Source organism: Capronia coronata (genome assembly GCF_000585585.1).
Source record: "Capronia coronata CBS 617.96 chromosome Unknown acBCG-supercont1.1, whole genome shotgun sequence".
Lineage (NCBI taxonomy): Eukaryota > Fungi > Ascomycota > Eurotiomycetes > Chaetothyriales > Herpotrichiellaceae > Capronia > Capronia coronata.
This window is the reverse complement of record NW_006912893.1, coordinates 2,716,255-2,738,514: the sequence shown is the minus strand read 5'-3', so window position 1 is coordinate 2,738,514 and position 22,260 is coordinate 2,716,255. Positions and strand designations below refer to the sequence as shown.

The following is a 22,260-nucleotide window of genomic DNA, read 5'->3' as shown; positions in this document are numbered from 1 at the left end:
GAGGAGGAAGACAAAAGTGCGAGCGACGGCAGAAATTTATGTGCGGACGAGGTTCGGAGGTTCGGAGGTTCGCCTGCAAACCTCCGATTCAAGCCTGCGGTTCCCCAAAAGGTTCCAAATGTTCTGCGCAGATCCAAACAACTTTCGAGCAACGAGACATTGCGGAAAACCTCGGTGCCGTATTTGGTGTCGTTTGGTCTGAATGCTTGATGCGCATGCTGGATATGACTCTTCGAAGTCCTGCTGCGCGCCTGTCTCATCTGCGAGACAGCTACATTGAGATCTCGAGATATGTTCGGTCACAGTCGCTCTCCCACACTCCCAGACCGAGGACTGTCCCATCAAGACCGGTCCTTTCCAGACGACATGCGAGTGCAGCTGCAACGGCAGATGTGAACCGACTGAATTCGGCCACGGCAGATCTGCGTCAATCTCACACGACAAATCTCAAAGCTGCCCGACCCACGACACTGTCGAAGCAACAACAGGATTGTTTGGAGCGGTTTGAGCGAAACAGTAGGAAATCCTATGTCTTGAATATTCATTTGCGAACTAACACTGTAGGTCTCAATTCTGATTCCCTGACGACTTGGGATAGCCTACTGGGCGCAGAACCGGGCGATGGCTCTGGAACAAATGGTGGCCACGGAACCCGTGTTGCAGTTCTAGGCTACATCACCTCCCAACGCTCTGCGAAACAGTGCGAGTTCTTTCAGCTTGTCGATCCACGTCTGGAACTTGCTATCCAAGTCGTCCTACCAACGACTGCGTCGAAAACGGCCGACGTCGTGAATGAGGGGGGTGTCCAAATATTGCCGGATACTATCAGCCAGTCCTCTCGTGACAATGCCTCAGACCAGAACACCAAGAGTCCTATGCACGTCCAAGCTCATACCCCTGTCCAAATAGTCGGTTCCATTGTTGGCCGCAAAGTTCCTCCTAAACAAGCTCGATCATCCAAGCAAGAGGCCGAAGTTCAAGATGGACACAAGAAGCAGGAAAACAGTGCACGCAAAACCGTTCAAAAACTGGATCCTTTCGTTGGAATGATCGATCTGGTCTCCCATGTGGAAATACGCGCAGACTTTATTACACCTCTAAACTCATTTCCTTCGGACACAATTGCAGCATGGGATACGGCTTTCCCACCTGAGATGCGTCACCTACAATTCAGGACAGATCATGAACTACGCAAACGTATACGATTACGGTCAAAGGTATCTGCAAGCATACGTCAACACATGCTAGGCTCGGGCTTCGATGAAATTGAGACACCTCTTTTGTTCAAATCTACTCCAGAGGGTGCTCGAGAGTTCGTCGTACCAACCCGGAAAAGGGGAATGGCGTATGCCCTTCCACAAAGTCCGCAGCAATATAAACAGGTCCTTATGGCGTCTGGAATATCAAGGTATTTTCAGTTTGCGAGGTGCTTCCGAGATGAGGATTTAAGAGCAGATAGACAACCGGAGTTCACTCAGGTAATCCTGCTTCCACCGATGCGCTCCCGTATATGTTCGCTGATGGCAAGTAGCTTGATCTCGAGATGTCTTTTGCGGGCGCTACACAGGTCATGAGGGCTGTAGAACAAGTACTGTTGAAAGCTGTCTGGCCTAGCGTCCAAGGTATACCTGCTTTGAGGAAGGCGAATTCAGATGACAAAGCTGTATTGTCAGCCTGTGACGCCGAAGCAGACAGTCTGGCCCTTCCACGACTGACGTACAACGAAGTCATGGCTCGTTACGGCTCGGACAAGCCTGATACTCGGATTGGTGCAGAGATCTGTCGCATCGACGATTGGCTGGCAGCTGATGCTAAGGGAATGCTCACTTCTCTTGCAGACCCGATCGTGGAGATAATCAAGATCGACATGCAAGGATGTAGTCCATCACAGAGTGGTCACTTTATCAGGTCTTTCCTCGATGCCCCGTCCGCGTCCGCCTACTTCAACAACCCAGATGGGATACCTGGTGTGTCTGTCTACGACACGGGTAGACCGCTCAGCGGGCTTTCCAGCTTCGGACATGAAGGAGCAACCAGGGTTGAAGAACACTTTGAGCCCGAGCCTGGAGATATTTTCCTTACCCAGGCCCGGGTCAATGCTCCCTTCACTGGCGGATCAACCATGCTGGGTAATCTGCGTCGAGATGTTCACCAGAGCGCGGTTTCTCAAGGACTACTACCTCCGCCGGCTGGGTTTTCCGCTCTCTGGGTCACCGACTTTCCATTATTCTCGCCTACTGTACAATCCGAGCCAGGACAAGGTGGACTGGCTGGGATATGTTCTACTCACCACCCTTTCACAGCTCCTAAGCCCGGGCAAGACTTGTCACGGTTGATTTCAGACCCGTTGAGCGTTGTCGGCGATCACTATGATCTAGTCATCAACGGCGTCGAGGTTGGTGGTGGCTCCCGTCGTATACACGATGCGGAGATGCAGGAGCTCATTTTCCGGGACGTCCTCAAAATGAAACCAGAGCGAGTGGAGGACTTCAGGCATCTCCTTAATGCTCTCAAGAGTGGCTGTCCGCCACACGCAGGTTTTGCACTGGGCTTTGATCGATTGATGGCGATGCTGACAGACAGAGTCAGTGTTCGGGATGTGATAGCTTTCCCAAAGCATACAGATGGCCAAGATAGGTTTGTCGGGTCGCCATCGGAGCTTACGGAAGAGCAGCTGGCAACTTATCACCTTGCTGTTGTGGACAGAACGGCTGAGAATACCCGCCCGCAGATCTCACTAAAGGCATAGGGCGCGGATCTTTCTCTCCTGATATTGATGCTATATACTACACAAACGATGTATTGATGTTGATGTGCCTGTACAGGATTTCTAGCTCACGTTTCAATGGTTCGACGTTGTGTACATGGAAGGTAGATCTCGGAGAGTTTCAGACAGGCCACAAGGCTGAGTCCCCCTGAGGAATCACGTGAGCTGTAGTAGCCCTTGTCAGCAGCGCGGCACGTGAGACAAGATCTCCCGCCCGCAGTGCATCTACGTAATCCAGATCTGGAGAATGTTGTGATCTCTGTTGTCATTGCTCGTTCAAGCCAGCCTGGCCTGACCACTGATCAAGAATCTCTTCTCCAAGTAATATCACCTATGCCCTACAGAAGCGATCACTAACCTGCCGTCCTTTTCATCATTGAACATTCCACGGATACACAACAGCCAACGTGCAGCGATGGACCAAGTTCAGCAGTTCGTCCTCAATCCGCTCAAGCCATACCTGGCACCCATAACCACGAACCTTCCCGCGCCAATCAACGATGTAGTCGTCGGCCTCCTAGGCGAGCGCTGCCACAGCGCAATCCTCCTCGACCTCGATGTTACCTCCCATCCAGAATGCGTATCCCTCGCGGTGTCCAAGGCACTGGGAATCGCCATTATCAGTGCGGCGTCTATCGTCAAAGTGCCGCAGATCATCAAATTGGTCAAGTCGCGGTCGGCCGAGGGGCTCTCCTTCACAAGCTATCTACTGGAGACAGCTAGTTTTGTGATCACACTGGCCTACAATGTTCGCAACGGATTCCCTTTCAGCACGTATGGCGAGACCAGTTTGATTGCTATTCAAGATGTGGTCATCAGCGTCTTAATCCTCGTATACTCCAACAAGACGGCCCAGGCAGGCGCGTTTCTCGCAGCAGTGGGCAGTGCCGTCTATGCACTAATGGTCTCGGACACACTGGTCAACAACACCCAGATGACCAGTTTGCAAGCGGGCGCCGGAGGTCTCAGCATTGCTAGCAAGATCCCGCAGATCCTCGCCATTTATCGTCAAGGCGGAACTGGTCAATTGTCTGCCTTCGCCGTCTTCAATTACCTGCTTGGCAGTTTGAGCAGGATCTACACCACCATACAAGAGGTGGATGATCAGCTTATTCTGTATGGCTTCATCGCCGGCTTTGCTCTCAACGCCGTGTTGGCTGCACAGGTGCTCTACTATTGGAACAGCCCGACGACGGCAGGACATGGAAAGGAGTTGGACAACAAGAAGGGTCTGCAGGGTGTTGGTCAAAAGGGAAATGCTGCTCTTGCGACGGAAGAGCGCAAGAAGTTGAATGCCGGCTCTGCTACCACGACAGCACGATCGAGTAGCAGCGGTGGACGCAGGAAGGTCTGATGTTGCACAATAAGCTAGCTTAGTCTGTTTTTCCGAGAACAATTCCATCTTTGTCGGTCGAAAACCTCCCGTTCGGCCAAGCGAAAGCGCTTCTTGACTCACTATCGACAATGTACTGCACCACGTTCCTTTGTATTTTGGTCCGAGTCTTCCAATTGAGCATTGAGCTGCCTTACACATCCCAGCGTGTGCATGGAAGCCCCGACCAGGATCCTCCAAGTACCAATAGAGGAGTCACTCTTCTATCCACGAACGTGGCTGGGAACCTGTGTTTGCCCACTTAGGTCGTATGGAATCGATGTTGAAACCGCCCAAAGGGCTCTCGAAGCAGAAAAGGAGAAGGTTAACAGCTCGATAACACAATAGGTAGGACCATAGACAGTCTGTGTCTGGAAAAGCTGGTGGCAAATGGCAGGGTCCTACACCGAGCACAGAACGAGCCTTGCGCATGCTTACAGTATGGGCCGACCCTTGGGCCTCGAAAGATCACTTACACAAAGAGACATCCTATATATAGAACTGAAGATACATGAACATCCATGGAATGTCAAGTCGCTTCTTCGGATGATACGGAAAACCAAATCTTTGTTTACGGCCCGTACTGGGAACATCGGTCCCAGATACCGGAGCATCCCATCCAGGATCGAAAAGAAATGGCATTTGCCTCTAACGGCGTTCATGCTCGCGACGGCCGATGAGGGCAGGCGTCGATGACCGTGGGGGCCGGTGCTATAAATGGTTCAGCCGCTGCTCGGCGCAGCTCCTCCGGGAACCAGATTGAGTTGCCCTGGTGGGAAACTCAATTGTGCAGAAGAAGGCTGGGATGCGCTGGGGGAGTCCAGCCTTGGGGAGGAACCCTTGTAAACAACGGCTTCCTCTTGATAGACGGGAACCAGGAAGAACCAGTTGGGGGCGCACTGCGGTTGATAAGAATAGGTAAAGAGGGACATCCCGATGACAATGTTAGCATCGATGTGGCTGACCACGTCAGTATTTGAATGCATGTAAGCTCCAATGGGTACTGGGCTGTAGGAGACCATGGAGAACACACACGCCCTCCAACAGCTGGCCCACCCGACCTTAGGGTTTGACCACAAGTTTTCTGGGACTATGTTGTGTAGCATTGTGTATAGTTCTCATGACAAGAGGCTGTAGTCCAATCTCGAGAGAAAGCTTTCTTGAAACTATCGACGGCGAGGTTCCAGCGTCAGTTGCAGATCGAAGGCCCGTAGCAGACACCCGTGTGTAGAGTTGCTGGTGGGAATTTGCTGCAAAGATAAGAATCAAGTAAAATCCACAGGTGCTGTGCCTGGGAGGGTTCGGCATCACCGCGGCGCGGGTCTTTAGCGAACCATCTCAGCACTGTCTCAAGTCTGCAGCGATGGGTAGGTATCAATGATAGCCTCTGGCCCCTCAAAAGGTTCTCGAAAAGGAAAGAGACGTTTATCAAACTGTGGTCAGAGGTGGACAAAACCCGAGCCCAGATCTCAGCGGTTCACCATCAGTCGATGAGAGCATCAACCATGTAGGAAGCTCTCTGTTCTGCCGTCTAGATACCTGCCGGTCTCGTACCCGCTCTGATGGAGAGCTATGATGGTATGCACAATATAGTTTGACATACAAGCCATTGACTTACCGGAACTTGAGATGGGAAAGGACACCGAGGGAGAGTTGGGTAGCAGCGAAAGGAGGAAATTTGCCGTTCATGACGCCAGATCTAGCCTTGTCTGTCAGATGCATGGGGGAGATTTGGTGGACCCTTAATATCGACATGGTCGGGACGATGCTGGATTGAGATCAGCGTGCCCTTGGTCAAAGAAGAGCGGATCGACTGCAATAGGATAGACTGACTTGAAACATTGCTGTGGCATGTGTTCGAGGCACGGGCGTTGCTGGGTAGCTGTTCGGCTGGGCTGGCGAAGGATTATCAAGAGCTGTCCGTGCAGTACCCTCAAAGGCTGCGTTGGACCTCGAGACGCGAAACTCTGCTCGTGATGGACAAAGGCCATAGGAGGTCATAGTTCTCCGCAATCTCGCTGCCGCTGCCGACCTTTGGATCAGGCGTGCGCTGTGCAGTGGCATGAAATCAGAAAATGGCTGTCGGTTCTACTTGTCTTGCTGGACGAGGTGCTGATCGCCTCCTGCTCCGAAAGGTGGGTGACCAGCCGGCTCTTTATGGAGCCGTCACGTCCTCTCTCCGGTACGTAGTGCTAACGTCGCTGCCCGAGCTGTGCGAAGGCTGGATACGGACAAGAGGCGACTCCTAGATGCTGTCGTGTTGCCGCGTTCATCGTGTCAAGTTCGAGACCGCTATGTCATAGGGAGATCCAAGGAAGCAGGGAGAAAAGAAGACCACTGCGATATTACATATTCATAATAAAGGCGGGGACATATAAAGTTGACGGCGTGGATGATGGGTCAGAAGAAACGTAACCCAGGGCCCCCTGTCCGTTGGCATCGTATCCGAAAGACGCCGCTGGACGGGGCAGAAAAGGTCCAGAGATGGCTAGGTAATCTGTATGGTCGGCCCGTCTCCCACGCGTCGAGCTGCAATCACTTTGGAAACCAAATTTGCCTGGCAATCTCCAGCCCGAGTCGCGTATAAGTAAAAATGTGCTGCGCGTCGTGTTGTTCCGGACTTGTGACTAAGTGGCTCTGTATCTCCGACCATTTCTGGGGGCCGTCTTGCATAAGCTCTGAAAAATACGTACAGGTGGAATTGAATGGATCTGCTCCGTGTGCTGGTACAGTCAGTCTTTTGATTAACGATATTGTCTGGGGCTCTTCAAGCTGCAAGCCGCTGTGACAACAGTGTTGTATATGCCATGCATCGGTTGAGCCCGATGGACATACTCCAGCTCTTGAGACAATTTCCTTCAGCTAGGTTGTAGATTGGGTGTATTATGTTTATATCACACATAGAACCAGAATCGTTCAGACAGCTGGCTAGCTAGTTGAAACAGACCGTATGTTTTCATCAACATCGATCCTGGTGATCGCGGGTGAACCCCGAGGTCTGTCTGGACCCAATCTTGTCCATACGTATGGCTTTCCAAACCCGGAGGTTGATGTGAGCGACGGGCTCGTCGATCCGGTTTCGTGTCTCATCGTCATCTCCGTTGAACGCGTTTCTGGAAAATTTTCTGCACTTTAGGCTGGGCTGGTCGCGTGCGTGGATCAACGGATTGTTTACAACCCATCCAGGGCCACAATCCGTCCTATCTTCAAGAGACCAACTGTCCAACTGTTACTTAATGGCGACTGCAGGTGTGAGAAACCGTTCTGGTTCCAGCCTGACCGGCGGCCGTTTAGTATCATCCGTAGTGATGTCAAGCAGTACATAGTGGGTTTCTTCGGATCACCAAGAGTAACGAGGAAGTCATCCCATGCTTGTGCAAGTCACACGGACATGGGACCGTTCTATGATCGAGGATGTTGGGCCACTGAGCATCCCGCGGTGGGTGACCAGCTCCAACCACGTACTTGCTGTACCAAATAGTAATGTACAGCGTAACAGACAGGTACACGCGGGCGTAGCTCTGTACCAGATTTGTTTGATCTCATCGGACGGCGATCGAAGGCAAATGTAAGGCCTCTAAGCTTGACTGATATAAGTGATGCATGTCAGAGGTTGGACGAGCACCAGCCCGTCATTGGCTTTACTGATCAAGTCGGTAGACATGCTGCCATTGTGTAAAATGAGATGAGCATGCCTGAAACAGCAAGGCCGGCGTGTAGATTGACGGAGGTTTGCGGTCTGTACGCTCATTTACTGGCTGGGCCGTTTCTGTCAGCATATTCGGTTGGAAAGTTGGAGCCCTTGAAAGAGGCTGGAGTGTCTCTGTCCCTTTTGGCATTAGGGGATACACTACTCTAGATGAGTAGATGAGATAGGGCAGATCTCTGGATCTCGTAATGCTGCAGGCGAGCAGGGGTCGGCCGTGGCCGATGGGCGCCCCTGCTCATGCTGTGACAGTTGCACAATAATGCTGAAGGCTCCAAATTTTGATGCAACACAGCAGAGAGGGTATGGAGCACGGCATCAGTCTGTCGTGCTCGTGGTCTTGCTTCATCGCGTTTGATATCGGACGAGAGGTGGCTTTCTTCTCTACCACTCCATCTAGGCGAGTCAGCATCAGGTGGAAGGAGCAGGAGGATCCCCAGGGACTTGAAGCCGACTCCCTGCCGTGCCGGTGGATAGGGAACGTCGATACAGAAATAAACTCACGTCAAGGTGCAGGGGGGTAGCTTGTCGATGATGTTTCTGTCCTCGCAACGACATTCGTTCAGGACTCCCGCCCAAGTGAGCCCCGAGCAGCTGGCACGATGTGGGCTTGCATTAGGCCAGGTGAGAAACAGGAACCTGTTCAGCTACCGGACCAATCGACGCGGCATAACGCGCTTCTGTCAAAACCACCGGCCGCGCGACCGCCGACCAGTGCTGATGCGCTGTAACAGTTACAAGGGAGGGGCATCATATCTACCTTACTTACGGAATACTACTGTAGATGAAATGAGTTCAGTACTGTCACTAGGTACAGAGTACTGACCTGTGCCGCGTAACGTACAGGCTAGATACTGTTGGCGGGAAACGGGTCCACGAGAAGGGCCCTAAGGCCCGTTTCCAGAGGTGCGGTCGGTACATTCATTATCTTCGGAGGAATCCTGGACGGGAACAAAGGAAATTATCGACTTGAATCGTCGTCGTTGACAGCTGTTGAAGGTATGACCGGCGAAGTCAAAGGGTCTGCGGATGAGGGAGAAGGGGATGATCATGATAAGAACTGGCATAGGACGACGTGGTACTATGGATTGGTTGGTGAGGTAGCCATCTTTGGTGGCCTGTTACCTGCAGTCACTGCCTGTAGCTCCCCCGGAGAGACAGCCTTCTAGGCTCTTATGAGTACTTGACAGGCTCCCTAGGCCACCGTGCGGAAAGCCTAAGGATGAAAGTGACCTAGTACGCAGCTGTCTAAGGGATCTGACACCCAGCCAGGCACAGGCCTCGAGCAACTAGATGATGGGACAGTGCCTAGGTACCTACCTAGGTATCTACCTATCTAGGTACCTGCAGTGAATTGAAGCTACCGGTATGCCCTGATAGCAAGCCAGCAACAGGTTGCAGAATGGGTCCCCAGGCTGAGTTGAGACTCAATTGAGGTGAGGCTTGACTGAGTCTTGAAACCATCTCATGTCTACAATTCAACTGTGCCCCCGTATGGCCGTATGGAGAACAAGCAGTCTTGATACACCTTGATAACCGTTTTACGGTTGTGTATCATACATCCGCGTTTGTGGCGGGCGTTGTCTGCTGTCTTCCCACTTGGCTGCGTCGCTGGCTGGAGCTTGCTGGGAAGGCGTCTGGCTCACAGACTGGCCGTCGCTCTGCTGCACGTCGTCGTCGCCGTGGCCGCAAATCCCCTGCCTGTCATCCCCTGCAAGCGTCTGGGCTGGTCCTATGCCCAATCACCTGTGTAAAGAGCTGTCAACCTCTCGCACACTCCACTCTCCACTCGTCTCTCAACTCCCGTTCAGTCAATCATTCATCTCGACTTGGAGTGCCATCTCCTGTTCCTTTCTTCTCCTCCACCGTCCTTTCTTCAATTCATGAGGCCTTGACCTCGTCCTTTTATCCTCCTCCTCTCCCTCATTCTCTGTCGTAGGATAACCAGATACATCACGATCAACTGGAGTATCTCGCATGTCCTCGACGCTCCTCCTCCTATCCTGTCCTGTCCTACTCTCACCCAGTCCTCGTCCTCCTAAGCCTTGTCCGAGGTCCACCTGAGCCTGCTCTGCTCGACAACTTGCACTCGTTTCTACAGAACGTTCTGGATAACGTCCTGCCGTGAGTGATTGAAGAGTGGAAAGGTCGTCGATCTTGAAAAAAAAGTCAAGAGGTAAGATCTCCTTCTGTAATGCTTGCTGGCGGCAATGGGTATCTGCACGGGGAAGGAACCGTCTGCTTTTGCATGACAACAACCTTTGGCCTTCCAACGCACCAGATATTCACGCCGACAATCCGTGCTCCTGGACAGGATCACGCATCAACCATATCCTACTTCAGCATACTATGTCTTCACAACATGACTGGGATCCTGCCGATCTGTATCGTCCTCCGACCACCTCACCGGAACCCCACCTACTGCGTTACGAAAGAGATCAGCTTCGCACATGAGGAGGTGGATCAGATGGTACCAAAGGGCTGTGGAATCCTACCGAGGAAAGGGATAGGGTTCAGCATCGTCATCAAGTGATAAGAGGGGGGAAAGACTACCGATCTTCTGTCAGGACGAAGACAACCCGCAGCATTTATGCAAGTGGTAAAGGGAGGGCACTGCAAGGGAAGGAGTACGGACTTACTGGACCTCGCTCTCCCTCGGTTGACCGTGGCATTCCAACAACTGGACATGATCTTCGCGTTATGGATGGACCTAACCTTCACGACACCCATTGCTCGCCGGACTCTCCATTGGCTCCCACTTGAAAGCATTTACGTTGCTGTGCACTGTTACTGACCGACATTTCTCAGACAGATTTGTGTCCTTTTCAGCAGTCCAAGACTTACGCGACACGACAAAGTCAACGAAGTCTAGAATAGTCAACGGGCCTCTGAATTTCCAAGGTCAGAGCTTCTTTCCATCCATGCTTTGTATCCCTGCTGACGTCGATGCAGATCAGAGTGCAGAAGCTGGTGTCCTGTTGTGGTCTTTCCAGAGCCACATTCCAAACCAGGACTCGACGCTCAGGCAAGCGGAGGCGTTCATTCGACCTTCATTGCATCCTCGCACGAGCAGCCAATCTCATTGCCATTCCGAAGCTTTACCAGATGAAGCAGTCACCCTGATCCCTAGTAACGAAGATTGTGCAATTCTCGTGTCATTTCCTCCCTTTCGGTAAGTTCTGGCAAGCCCTCATCCTATCATATTGTGGCTGACCATCATGCGCACGCTCCAGTCTAGAAGAAGACTTGTACCTCCTTGGTTCCTGGCCACCTCCAGTCTTGTGCACCATTATCTGATTGCATCAACTACTTTCACTCCTTTTCAAGTTCAACAGCCAATTTACGACTGTCACTCACTTTTATCCGTCGTTCATTCGCCCTTCTGGCAGACCGGACACCTTTTCTTCTACTCGAATTCGACTTGTCTTTGAACACCATCTTCATACTCAACGCAACATGGCTAGCAACAGAATCGCCTCGTTCGGCTCCAACGATAGCGGCTACGAAAGTGGTATCGTGGAGGTCTTTGAAGAACCTTCTTGCCCGGCCCTCAAAACCCCAGACCATGCGAAAGAGATGGCAAGGCACAGACAACACCTCATGGCTTCCGAGCTCTCGAGGAGGGACGCCGAGGACTATCAGCAGGACATGCTTGAGCACATGTTGAAGATGGACGTATGTGCCTTCCTCTTCTTCTTAGCTGAAATTTAGATTGACAATTTCTGGCAGATTGAAACAATGCCCGATGTCGATGCCATCGATATTCAGACCGAAATCCAGTGGTTCATGAGACCGTATCTGCTCGATTTCCTGGTCGAAGCTCACTCGGCATTTCAGCTCTTGCCCGAGACTTTGTTCCTCACGATCAACCTTCTCGACCGCTACTGCTCCAAGAGAGTCGTCTACAAGCGTCACTACCAACTTGTCGGGTGCGCTGCCCTCCTCATTGCCGCAAAGTATGGGGACAAGAAAGAGAAGGTTCCAACAATCAAGGAGTTGAAGTCCATGTGCTGTTCTCTCTACGATGATGACATGTTCCTGCAAATGGAATGGCATGTTCTATCGACTCTCGGCTGGGCTATCGGCCATCCCACCGTTGATTCGTTCATGCGTCTGGCCGTCAAGGACAACATCTACGATCCGGAGGCGGAGAATCTGACGCTCTTCATTCTTGAGATTGCTCTGTACCATCGAGAGTTCGTGTCCAAGCAAGCATCGACCCTCGCTCTGTCGGCTCTCGCCCTTGCCCGACATATCCTCGGCCGACCACAGTCACGCGCAGTCGAGTTTGGCTCCCGCTATTGCAGCACCACCGTTATGGAATTGTTGCAGAAGGTGCAAGAACCTTCAGAAATCCTGTCCCGGAAATATGCATCGGTTCGCTACTCAGGCGTTTCTCGAGTCTTGACCGCATACCTTGCTCAGAAGGCTGCCATGTCTGCCTCAGCTCGCACGCCAATCACTCCGACTTACGAGCTCACTCCACCTTCAGCTGCTGCTGCTGCTAAGTCTGCCGGACCGGAGTATTTCAGATCGTATGCTACGCCTCAGAAGCCTCAGTTCCCCACGATGGTCCAGCATGGTTTGTACACGCCCCCCATCACTCCTGAAGGAGAGATGTTCGGAGTCACTCAAAAGACCTTCAACGCACCCAATCAATACGTCCCTCCCACCCCAACTCCCAACACAGTGAGCCATCAATATTCCTCACAATATCCAGCCTCAATTCAGCAATGGAGCGGTGAAAGCTACTAAGACAACCTTTTGCCCGGGAAGCAGACACGACCATAGACATAGATTGACGACCAATCCCTCAAACCCCCGACGTCTGGTCATGGTCTGTCAGCGGAGTGTATTACTACACGTCATCGGTTGTGGAATCGATTTTTTTGCATTGCAAGCGTCCTGTCCAGCATCAATTTATTTGTCAACAGTCATGGAAGCAAGGGTAATCGCAGCATTCCCTAATCCAACCGGGAAGGTGATATCAAATCAGTCGGTCAGATTGCCAACTTTTCATGGATTCCACTATTCGGATCCCAACTATGAAAGATGTCTTCGGGTCATTACGAGTGGAAGCGATCAATCTGGTTCGTGCGTGGCATGGAGGGAGACTGCACGAACTCGTGATCACTGGTCCATGGAAGGGAAGCTGGTCGAGAAAAGGTAGAAACTTGCTGTTCAGGACCTCCATGAAGGAAAGTCCACGCCGAGGCTTTGTGGCCTTGATTTGCCGAGCGCTGTGTCGAGCAAGGCTTTGCTCATGTGCAGGGCGAGACCAAAGCATACATGCGTCGTCGGCTTTTAGTGCTTTTATCCTCTTTCCTCCTGTCGTCTGGATGGGAAATAGAAGAGAGAGGATACCCATCAAATCAACTGTCTGTAAATCATCAATGCAAACATACCTTTTGCCTCGCTATTCTCATCTGCTTCAAAGTTGCGTGTTCCATAACAGTAAAGTGTTTTCCCTCCCGAACAATGAAATACATCAAAGAAAATGGCTCCCACTTGCACGCCAATGTAGCTGATCAGTGATGGTTCCAACGAGTTCCACATTCACGAAGTATATATATGAACATTCGAGTAGGAGCACACCATAAGTCAACAAGGACACTATACAAGCTTGCAATACAGGAGGTTGTCACTATTAATAAGAGGTGTATGGCTATAGAGTCTAGGGTGGTTGCTAATTCCAAGTCCAAAAAAATACTCATTAGTATATAGAAGAGCTTTATTCTTATATGTAAATATATTAATAGTCAGAGTCTGGGAGACCCCCAGATATACTATAGATCATTCCTAAGAATAGTATTTAAGAGGGTGTTATAGTTAAGATTAAATATTTGCTATTTGTATATAGAGTGACTACCTATAATATAGAATAAATTAATATATTGTGTATGAAGTGCTTCCCTAGGCTAATAATCATATAAGGTACTCTTGCTATTATAGTTCACTCCATCACTAAACAATATATTTTCACTTGCCTATTGTTTACAAGCAGAGTGACCGCTATATATTCTAGACGAGATAGTATGTTAGAGATGGAGCAGTATCAAAGCTCAATTCCATAAGCTGGTCTTGTGGATACAGTTCACTCCACGACCAAACTACATACTTCTTGATACCTATTACTTGTCCATATGATGACTGCCCTGTATTCCAAACCTACAAAATACATATTACTGAGGACATGCACGTGAAAGCATGAGTTGGGTGTGGTATTCTGCATTTTTGGATTGAATGGCTTGATTGTCTAATTCTACTCTATACACATGCCAAAGGGGCCCTTTCTGCCGCTTAGCCAGCCTTGCCTTGCTGTTTTGTGCGCCTTACAAGGCTGTACTGGCCCTTATTGCCCCTATTTCGTCACAAGAGACGCCCTGATGACTGACGGCCTGGCAGGTGGTGCATATCGCTGCCCGACAGCCAGGACAGGTCACAACAACCCCGTTCTCAGTAACGGGGACGATTGTTGGACAGTCCGGCGTCGGGCAGTACCGGACCTGGGCTGGATGCCATCGGACAAAGAGGCGGAGAGACTTGAGAAGCAATGCTTCAAAAAAAGGGTCCTGTGTATCCACCACGACGTCATTGTTGTTGCCATGGACGCCGAAAGAGGAAGGCGGAGACAGGAACAGACGGAGCTCGGCCAATGAGACGACCTGCTTGCACGACCCACCGCCAGTGGCGGAGTTGCTGACACCAAGACAGAACACAGGAGTGCCGAAAGTGTTCACAGCCTCGCATTGTGCGGCAAAACAGGAACGGCAGTATTGGTGGCCACAGGACAGCGTGACTGGGTCCTCTGGAGCAGAGAGACAGGCGGGACAGACACGCAAAGGCCGGAAAGAAGAGTCTTGAGTACTGTTGTACTGGGCGAAAATGGCGGAGACGGTGTCCATGTCGTCGGGACTGCCGTGGACCTGGATGTATGGTGTTGGCAGGGTCCGGAACAGCTTGACCTTTTATTTGCCCATGGCGCTCTCGACAAGGCTGAAGCCTCCTGACAGAGCCTTCTTCCACAAGGCCTCATTCAGCGTCATGAAATGGAAGGACTGCTCATACTGCAGGAGCGTGGCAATGATGGAGGCCCGTGTACGTTCGTAGAGACTGTCTGCTCCGTACATGATGAGTTGACGTGTTCGTATGTCTCGGCGCACAAACAACAGGCGAGACTGGCTGAGGGAACTGAGATATGACAGTCCAGCATCGGTGTAGAAGAAGTCATTCCACAATTTATTGCCCATAGTATCTGCCATAATCAGCTGGCCAGCCAACAATTGCTCAAATCGGACCTTGAGCTCGGCGACAGCGTGGGGATTGGCCCCACTTATCAGGAGTACAGCCTTGTCTCGGCATTCATGATGGATCCAACTCCGGACTGCTTTGTTGCTTCGTCGCCATTCCGCCAGAATCGGGTCTCTCAATGCATAGCAGATCTCCGGCATGGTTGGGATGCTGACAGTGATGACTTGCTCAAGGAACAGTCTTGAACGCAGCTGTCGGAAGTATTTGTGAGCCAGAGAGAAGGCAAGTGCAGCGTCTGTGACAGTCTCAAAGCGAGCGAGGGCCTTTGTTCGCTTGTTGCTGTCTGACGGCACAATGTCCAGGGAGATCAATTTGCATCCAGTTTCTTTCAGCGTGTTGGTAATGAATTTCAGGGCCCATGCTTGTGTAACTCTTGATCTTGATGTTGCAGCACTGAAGATGATATTCTCTGGCAAAATGTGGTGTAGCCGGGCTGTGAGGTCCCATTCCACAGTCACAGGCGCCATGTTTCCAACTTCCAATGTCCAGATTGGTGTTGTGCATCCTGGGTTCTGGGGAGGTGGTCGGATACTACAGCTCAATCTCCGGTCATGTAGCTCCACATCAAGCTTTTCCAGAGCGAAGGCTGCCAGACTGTAGCTTCTGTAGTATAGGTAGGCTATTCCAGAAGCTTGGAACCAGGTGCACATAACCGTGTAGATAGAAGTCGATGGGGTTTCTGGAGGTGGAGATCGGTCCAAGGCAGCTTTCAGATCGGGAAATTCGAGGCTTGTAACTTCGGCTCCTGGACCATAAGAAACCAAGGCCCCGTCAAGCTGTCGCTGCACCAGGGAGGGCTTGACAAACAAGGTCTGCTTATGCACTGTCATCTGGGGGCTGTCAGTTCATGTCTAGCTCTGCCTGTGGAAGCAACTCACGTCTCGGCTCGGTAGATCGGCTGGTAGATCGACACTGCTGGATCTGACTTCGAGCGGTCGTGAATTGTAGTCAGGGTGCATGAATCGGCAAAGGACACCATCACAACAGTCATCCTGAAGGAAGTCACGGCAGACTGGAGGGCAAGATTGTGATCGTGAGGCAGGGATAGGCTCTGGTGCTTCAACCTGGAAGTCTGCCGATCTAGTCTCAAGATCCGGATACCCCAAGACAGCTTCGTGATCCATGGCATGAACGTATTCACAGTTGGAGCCTTGCCGGCACAAGCCACGAAGGGAGAAGCTGCAGACAGACATGGTAGAGCTGTCGATGGATTGATGGTTGTAAGAGAAGAAAGATCTGTGGGATGTGCAAGGTCGGGAGCAGGATGGTAGTGAGGAACAGATGGGTGCAGGAAAACAACGGGAGGGCTTCCCCTGTAGTGGGCAGATTGAGCGAAGAGGCACCAGCACAACTTGATCATTTTTCACCATGTAGACTCCCATGTAAAGATGTGAGTACCTTTGAAGACTTGCCCTGCCAATGGTAAAAACCAGACACATTCCTGCAGTTTGAAGCATCTCTCTCTGCACCAAACAACTGCCAGCACCCACTCCAGTCGGTACCAACCCAGCCAGGCCGTCTCGTTTCTGTCTTGCCAACAGGTCTCTTGCGAGCCTTGTTTATTAGGACTCAGCATCCCCAAAGAGCTGCAGGCCATCGCAGCACCACAGTCCAGAGAGTGCTGCAGCATAGAGTCCCTCATGACGGCAGCAAAAAGCAGTGGCCAGCGAAGAGCCCACAATAGGACAGATGCTGGCCATGGCAAAACATATACCATTCTATATTTCATTGACATCGTTGAATGAGTCCATTTCACACAGATGTCGTCGCTTTGAGGAGGCAGACAGAGATGATGGGAGCATAGCAAGCGGCCACGCAGCTAGAGGCTTGCATGGACGAGTGGCTCTCTACGACTGCACCATCACAACTGGTTTGTTTGAGCCGCTGCCGCTGGTGTTCTCTGGCTTTGCCTTCACGTGGAAAGCTGGGACGCCGGCTAATCGGCCCTTATCTGGACAATGAGCAAGCAGTAAGCTCCCTCTCTCACACACTTTTTTTTTTGGAGGACAGACACCAACAATTGCTGATTGTATGTTAGGTACAATACATCGGAGATTTCCCAGCAACTTCCGGCGCTGCCCGCTGCCGTGCTTCCGGAGCGCAGCAAGGCTGACGAAGAAGATGGAGTTGATGCAGCTTGCTTGTAAGTGATTAACAGACAACAAATACAGGATGGTATAAAGTCGAGAGCAAGCTCAGCAGCTGATTATTGGCTACTATGGTACAGACGAATCAAGGAACGTGCGAAGGGGGAAAGGGGGTGGCAACGACAGGGGTTTCACGGCCCTTATTTCTTCCCAGCTACCACTACGTCAATACCGTCAATTGCATCCACAGAGCATGGAGCCGGTCTGGGGTTTTGCATCGTCGCTAAAATGAGCCTTGATCGCTTGCTTCGTGCTGACTCGTCTTTGAACAGCCCACGTCTCCCTTGGCTCGTATACCTGGCCCAGCTCGTTCTGAGTCTGTACGGGATCCAAGGCGGGGTTGAATGATGGAGCTCTCGGTCAGGGTCAGCCGACCAATTCACCGAAACGACACATTTACAGACCTGACCTTTGGATTGATCGGTGCCGCCCGCTACGTCTCTACGAATCGGCTCTCATCGTGGGGCTACACCTGAATGAAGGCAATGCCGTGGTGTTGATGCAGCAGTTCGAGCGAAAAGGACCAGGCTCCCTCGTTGACCCTGGCTCATTCCTGATAAATATCCCATTCCCCGTTCTGTCGTACTTTTTGTATGCTTTCCTTTGGCACAGTGACCTTTCGCGGTGTTTCTCACTCTCCAAAACTTACAAAATGGTCGGAACTGCAGATCCATATTACAATCGCAAGCCCGTCCCTGGTAAGACGCTGACATGACCGAGCCACGAAGCTGCGAGTTCAGCAGCCCTTGCAGTTGCTAATGCCCTTTACGTCCAGATGACCTGATCAAGGATGTGGGCATCACTGGGCTCGCCCCCCAAGAAGAATACTGGAGCCGCGAGCGCAAGTACAGTGTGAACGGAGCAGATGTGCGGCGCTTCAGCAACAGCAAGAAAAGCGGTCTCGAACCACTTGACGATCCGTACTACGGTCGAAGACGACTTTCAAGTAAGCTGGGCGCTCTGCAGACATGTGAGAGACCTGCGCAGCTGATACCTAGTCTTATGAACTACCAGAGGCCGAGATCGCAGATGTCGGACAAACCGGACTATCACCCGAAGAAGAATACCAGAATCGGGAACGGAAGTATAGCGTGAACGGCGTGGACGTCAGAAAGTTCAGCACGAGCAGGAAGGGCGGATTGGAGCCTCAAGACGACCCATACTATTCCCGGAAGAAGGTGTCAAGTAAGTACCTAACACGACTATCCCTTTCTACATGTCCTAGTCGGCTGCTTGGGACAGGAGGGGCTAAGCAAAAATGGTTCTGTAGAAGCCCAGATTACAGGTGTGGGCGAAACGGCCATGACTCCCGCCGAGCAGTTCGAAGTCCGCGAACGGAAACAATCCCTCTTCCAGCTTTCAGGCGATCCTTTTGACCTTGTGGCCGGGCGCCATCGACAATCGGTATCCGGTGTTGCGAGCGGAGCTTCTGATGCAGCCACTCGCCGTCGAAGCTCGGCTGTAGCCCCTGACGCAGTGGCTGCTATGGCTACCCATAGCGGCTATCATGGCGAAAGGCTCGCCCCGATCGAGAGCAGACCCGAATTCCCACCAGAGAGCTTTGGCAGCATCAGCTTGCGGGACAATGGTGCCAGTAGCGGCTCGACCATTGACCGAGAGCCTGGAGGACACGTTGGCAGTGCGGAAGCAGAGCATACCAGATACTATGATGCTGCTACGTTAGGGCATAATCATCTTCAACCTTGTGTCGAGGACGATCCGGACAGCGTCGCCCCTGACGAGAAGAGATGATTCCGGGCAGATAAGAGAAGGTACTACATATAGTGCAGCGGCGTTGCCCTTCTCTTGTGTGGTGATGATGATGATGATGATGATGATGATGATGATGATGATGATGATGATGACCAGGACGAAAACAGATAATATGTGATATGCAGGATCATTTCTTGGTACTTTCTAGTTGAATATCATGTACCTCCATGAGGGTTGCTCCTGCCCGGTCTGCTGTCATGGCGAAGACAAAAGGCCCAGGCATGGCCTTCTTGAATTGCCCCTTCTTCTTGCCCTGCCTTCAAAGTCGCGACAACTTCGAGGTTGAGGCTAGTCACACTCAGCAGAATGCCCTCCAGCAACTCCAGCCTTGGTTGTAGACAAAGCGAACAACCGCAGAGCCACCCAAAAGCAGGTAGTATACAGTCCAATCCACAACCCACAAGATTGGCCGACAGCCTAAGCTGATACAATCACGCATGCAATTCCGAAACCATGGTTTGCGAGGGCCGCGCCAGGAATATGTCAACTCTTTCTCCAGACATGTCGGGCACTCGATGGGATACGTGAATCGAGGGAGGCCGGCCTCGAGATGTGAGCTACGACAAGCATCGCAGCAGAGATAACTGCTATCCTGAGCAGGAGAGGTACACCAGGTCCGGACGAGGTGTCTGTATTTATCCTTCTTTCTCAGCTTATCCCACTCCTCTTTCGGAAGGTCAACCTTCACGCTCCACCTAGGGTTCTTCTTGCACGTCAGCCTCTTGCGGAAGAAGGCTTCCTCGCGCGGCATGATCTTGTGGCAGTTCCAGCAATAGCGCAGCCTGTCCCTGGGAATCCACCCATGAGCGAGTCTGAGGATGAGACTAAAGGACTCCGGAGGAAGCCATTCAAAGGGTTGGTCAGAGAAGACCCCCCAGGTCGATGGTCCGAGGCGAGGAGCAGACATGGTCGCTCGGGCAAGCGGTTTGCATGTCAAGGCGAGACAGACACGGTCGACAGGATGGAGGGTCTTCACAATCTCATGAACCAATTCGGTGGGGAGGTTATCGAGGTTGGCAGGCTTCGCAGCAGACTTTGCTGTCAGGTAATGTTGAGAACCGTTGAGGAAGGCATCTGAGATCTTTCCGTCGGATGAAGTGGCGGGGCTCAAGTTCACCTGCGCAACAATCCCGCGTTAGGAGGACATCTGGTGTTACCAGAGGACGCTGGGGCTCTTGATTGTCACACTCACCTGTGGTGGAATCTTGAGCAATATCAAGCGGTTCTTCTCATCTCGACGCCAGCCTCCACGCTTTTCTAAAAGCAGGGGCTTGTGGGATGGCGACATCGTTTATGACAGGTAGGACCTGCCCGTCTTGAGATAACCCGTCGGAGGAGGAGGACAGACATAGAGGGATGCGACGGGAGCGAGGTGCAGCTTTATGACCTTTTGCTGCGACGAGGCTCGGAATGGAGAGCAAAAGGTATAATCTGGTCTATTGGCAGTGCATCACAACGCCGTGCAGGGCGAGCCCTTGGTACCCAGGATGATCTACCAGGCTGACCTACCAGGCTGAGGCTTGATGGTGCCTGGCATAAGATACGAATGCCTGGGGGCTTCGGGCAATCGCAGCGGAGGGCAGGAAACAGTATAAGTATTGGACAACGTGCCCAACGGCAGGGACACCTTGCCTTGTAGATTGAGTGTGGCCTGGAAGGATGGGCGCCTTAACTGTGTCAGTACAAATTTGACTCTCGTTCAACCAAGGCCAGAAAAACAGGGCAAGGAGCAAGTAGGCAGAATGGAAGAAGGTCCATGGCTGCGCCGAAAAAAGACAAGGTGAACACAATTCTTCCAACGCGTGCCGCTGCTTTCTGCTTTGTGCTTCCCGCGCAACTGCTCGCTCGGGCTGTCTAGCAGCAGAAGACCTTGTGCCATGCCCATGCCCATGTCCCTTAGGTACCTAGTTGGGGGCCAATACTAGCAGGAGTTCAAGTGGGAGGAAAGTTGTGATAAAGAGTCCAGCACTGCATGTGGTATCAATTGGCAGGATCTGCGGATGACGGAAGGAGGGGCAGTCAACGCTAGTACTATTTAGGGTTGATTGCTTGTCAGCCTACATTCCAACCATTAATTGTCTAGTAGTGCGCCCTCCATACCCGTAGTACTATTATATCAAGATTTATGATTTCCATCTCCTGGCCGATGTTCCTGCACCTACTACTAGTCGCGTTTGCCTAACCTCCCTCAAGCATATGAACATGTCATAGCCAGCGCTTGGTTGAGACTGAACAAGAGTCCATTCTCGCCTCATGCCACACCATAGTGCAATGCTCGAGTGTGATAGTGGTATGCGTGGTTCTCTGTAGACCTCGCCGAAATCCGGTGCAAGCTTTGGGGTGGACAGTTGAGGCTTAAACTTGGGTCGCGAATTATGCTCTTCTAAGCCCTGCTGAGATATGCGAAAGTGTCAGACTTGTATCGAAAGTAATGCATATTCCTTTTTGTATTTGTATTTTCAAATCTGATCACATATTTGATATTGAAAAGGTCCATGGGGTAAGAGGTGTTTCGTGCAATGGTTGCAAGTCCCATAGCTCTTTACCGACTGGTGATCTTGACGGCCCAATCTTGCGTTGAACATCGAGTGGCTGAGGAGAATTACTTGACGCTGACCTCTGGCCACGGCGACTACCTGCGCATTGCTGCCCTTGGCTGCTCAAACTACCACCAGACAGGAGTGAAGCACTCTTGTTAAAGATGAAAGCGCTGTCCGATTGCCATTCGCAGAGGCCCACTGCTTAGTCAGGGGATCTGGACGCGATGGAATGCTTGCTACATGATCCACGCAGACGCCACCAACATGTTCAAAGGATGGCATCTTGAAAATACCACCTACAGTGTTGAAGTTTGAAAGGATCAATGCGTGTCGACGACGGCGTTCGGGACAGCATTGCCCAACGCTTCGAAGTGGACCGACCCAGCGGTGGCTATATCTATCTAACTCCAGGCTAGGCGTCGGCGAAATCGAAGGAACCGAAACCCAGGTAGTGATTGGCACAAAGGAGGTGGAGGATTGTTTCAAGGTTGTCTACCTGGTCACCAGCAGCAGCAGGCGTGCCATATACCCAGAGAGTCGAGCTGTTACGCATGACGCAGAATTGTTCCAGTTGCGCCACTGGGCTGAATGTAGTTGATGTGGTGGGGAGCCCAAGGATCGCTTGAAGTGCCAGTTGAATTGCC

The 22,260-nt window shown here is 51.6% G+C and overlaps 7 protein-coding genes across 7 annotated transcripts; 4 read left to right on the top strand and 3 right to left on the bottom strand.

Annotated features, from left to right (window-relative positions):
* Nucleotides 1-224: 224 nt before the first annotated feature.
* On the top strand, nt 225-2,749 carry A1O1_00970 (aspartyl-tRNA synthetase; the record flags this gene model as incomplete). Its single annotated transcript, XM_007721884.1, has 4 exons — nt 225-516; nt 565-1,478; nt 1,532-1,622; nt 1,674-2,749. 4 exons carry the CDS (start codon nt 225-227, stop codon nt 2,747-2,749), a joined length of 2,373 nt encoding a protein of 790 aa, XP_007720074.1.
* A 433-nt stretch (nt 2,750-3,182) lies between these two features.
* On the top strand, nt 3,183-4,121 carry A1O1_00969 (mannose-P-dolichol utilization defect 1; the record flags this gene model as incomplete). The annotated part of the gene is made up of 1 exon (XM_007721883.1): nt 3,183-4,121. The coding sequence occupies one exon, from the start codon at nt 3,183-3,185 to the stop codon at nt 4,119-4,121; it is 939 nt and encodes a 312-aa protein (XP_007720073.1).
* Nucleotides 4,122-11,301: 7,180 nt separating this feature from the next.
* Nucleotides 11,302-12,600, top strand: A1O1_00968 (uncharacterized protein; the record flags this gene model as incomplete). The annotated part of the gene is made up of 2 exons (XM_007721882.1): nt 11,302-11,520; nt 11,575-12,600. 2 exons carry the CDS (start codon nt 11,302-11,304, stop codon nt 12,598-12,600), a joined length of 1,245 nt encoding a protein of 414 aa, XP_007720072.1.
* Nucleotides 12,601-14,192: 1,592 nt separating this feature from the next.
* On the bottom strand, nt 14,193-14,429 carry A1O1_00967 (uncharacterized protein; the record flags this gene model as incomplete). The annotated part of the gene is made up of 1 exon (XM_007721881.1): nt 14,193-14,429. A coding segment is annotated over one exon (237 nt), but the record flags the coding sequence as incomplete, so codon positions are not given.
* A 384-nt stretch (nt 14,430-14,813) lies between these two features.
* A1O1_00966 (uncharacterized protein) lies at nt 14,814-15,986 on the bottom strand (the record flags this gene model as incomplete). The annotated part of the gene is made up of 2 exons (XM_007721880.1): nt 14,814-15,750; nt 15,805-15,986. The coding sequence occupies 2 exons, from the start codon at nt 15,984-15,986 to the stop codon at nt 14,814-14,816; spliced, it is 1,119 nt and encodes a 372-aa protein (XP_007720070.1).
* Nucleotides 15,987-17,955: 1,969 nt separating this feature from the next.
* On the top strand, nt 17,956-19,055 carry A1O1_00965 (uncharacterized protein; the record flags this gene model as incomplete). Its single annotated transcript, XM_007721879.1, has 4 exons — nt 17,956-18,001; nt 18,079-18,249; nt 18,318-18,488; nt 18,574-19,055. The coding sequence occupies 4 exons, from the start codon at nt 17,956-17,958 to the stop codon at nt 19,053-19,055; spliced, it is 870 nt and encodes a 289-aa protein (XP_007720069.1).
* Nucleotides 19,056-19,380: 325 nt separating this feature from the next.
* Nucleotides 19,381-20,337, bottom strand: A1O1_00964 (uncharacterized protein; the record flags this gene model as incomplete). Its single annotated transcript, XM_007721878.1, has 1 exon — nt 19,381-20,337. A coding segment is annotated over exon 1 (603 nt), but the record flags the coding sequence as incomplete, so codon positions are not given.
* Between the last annotated feature and the right edge of the window lie 1,923 nt (nt 20,338-22,260).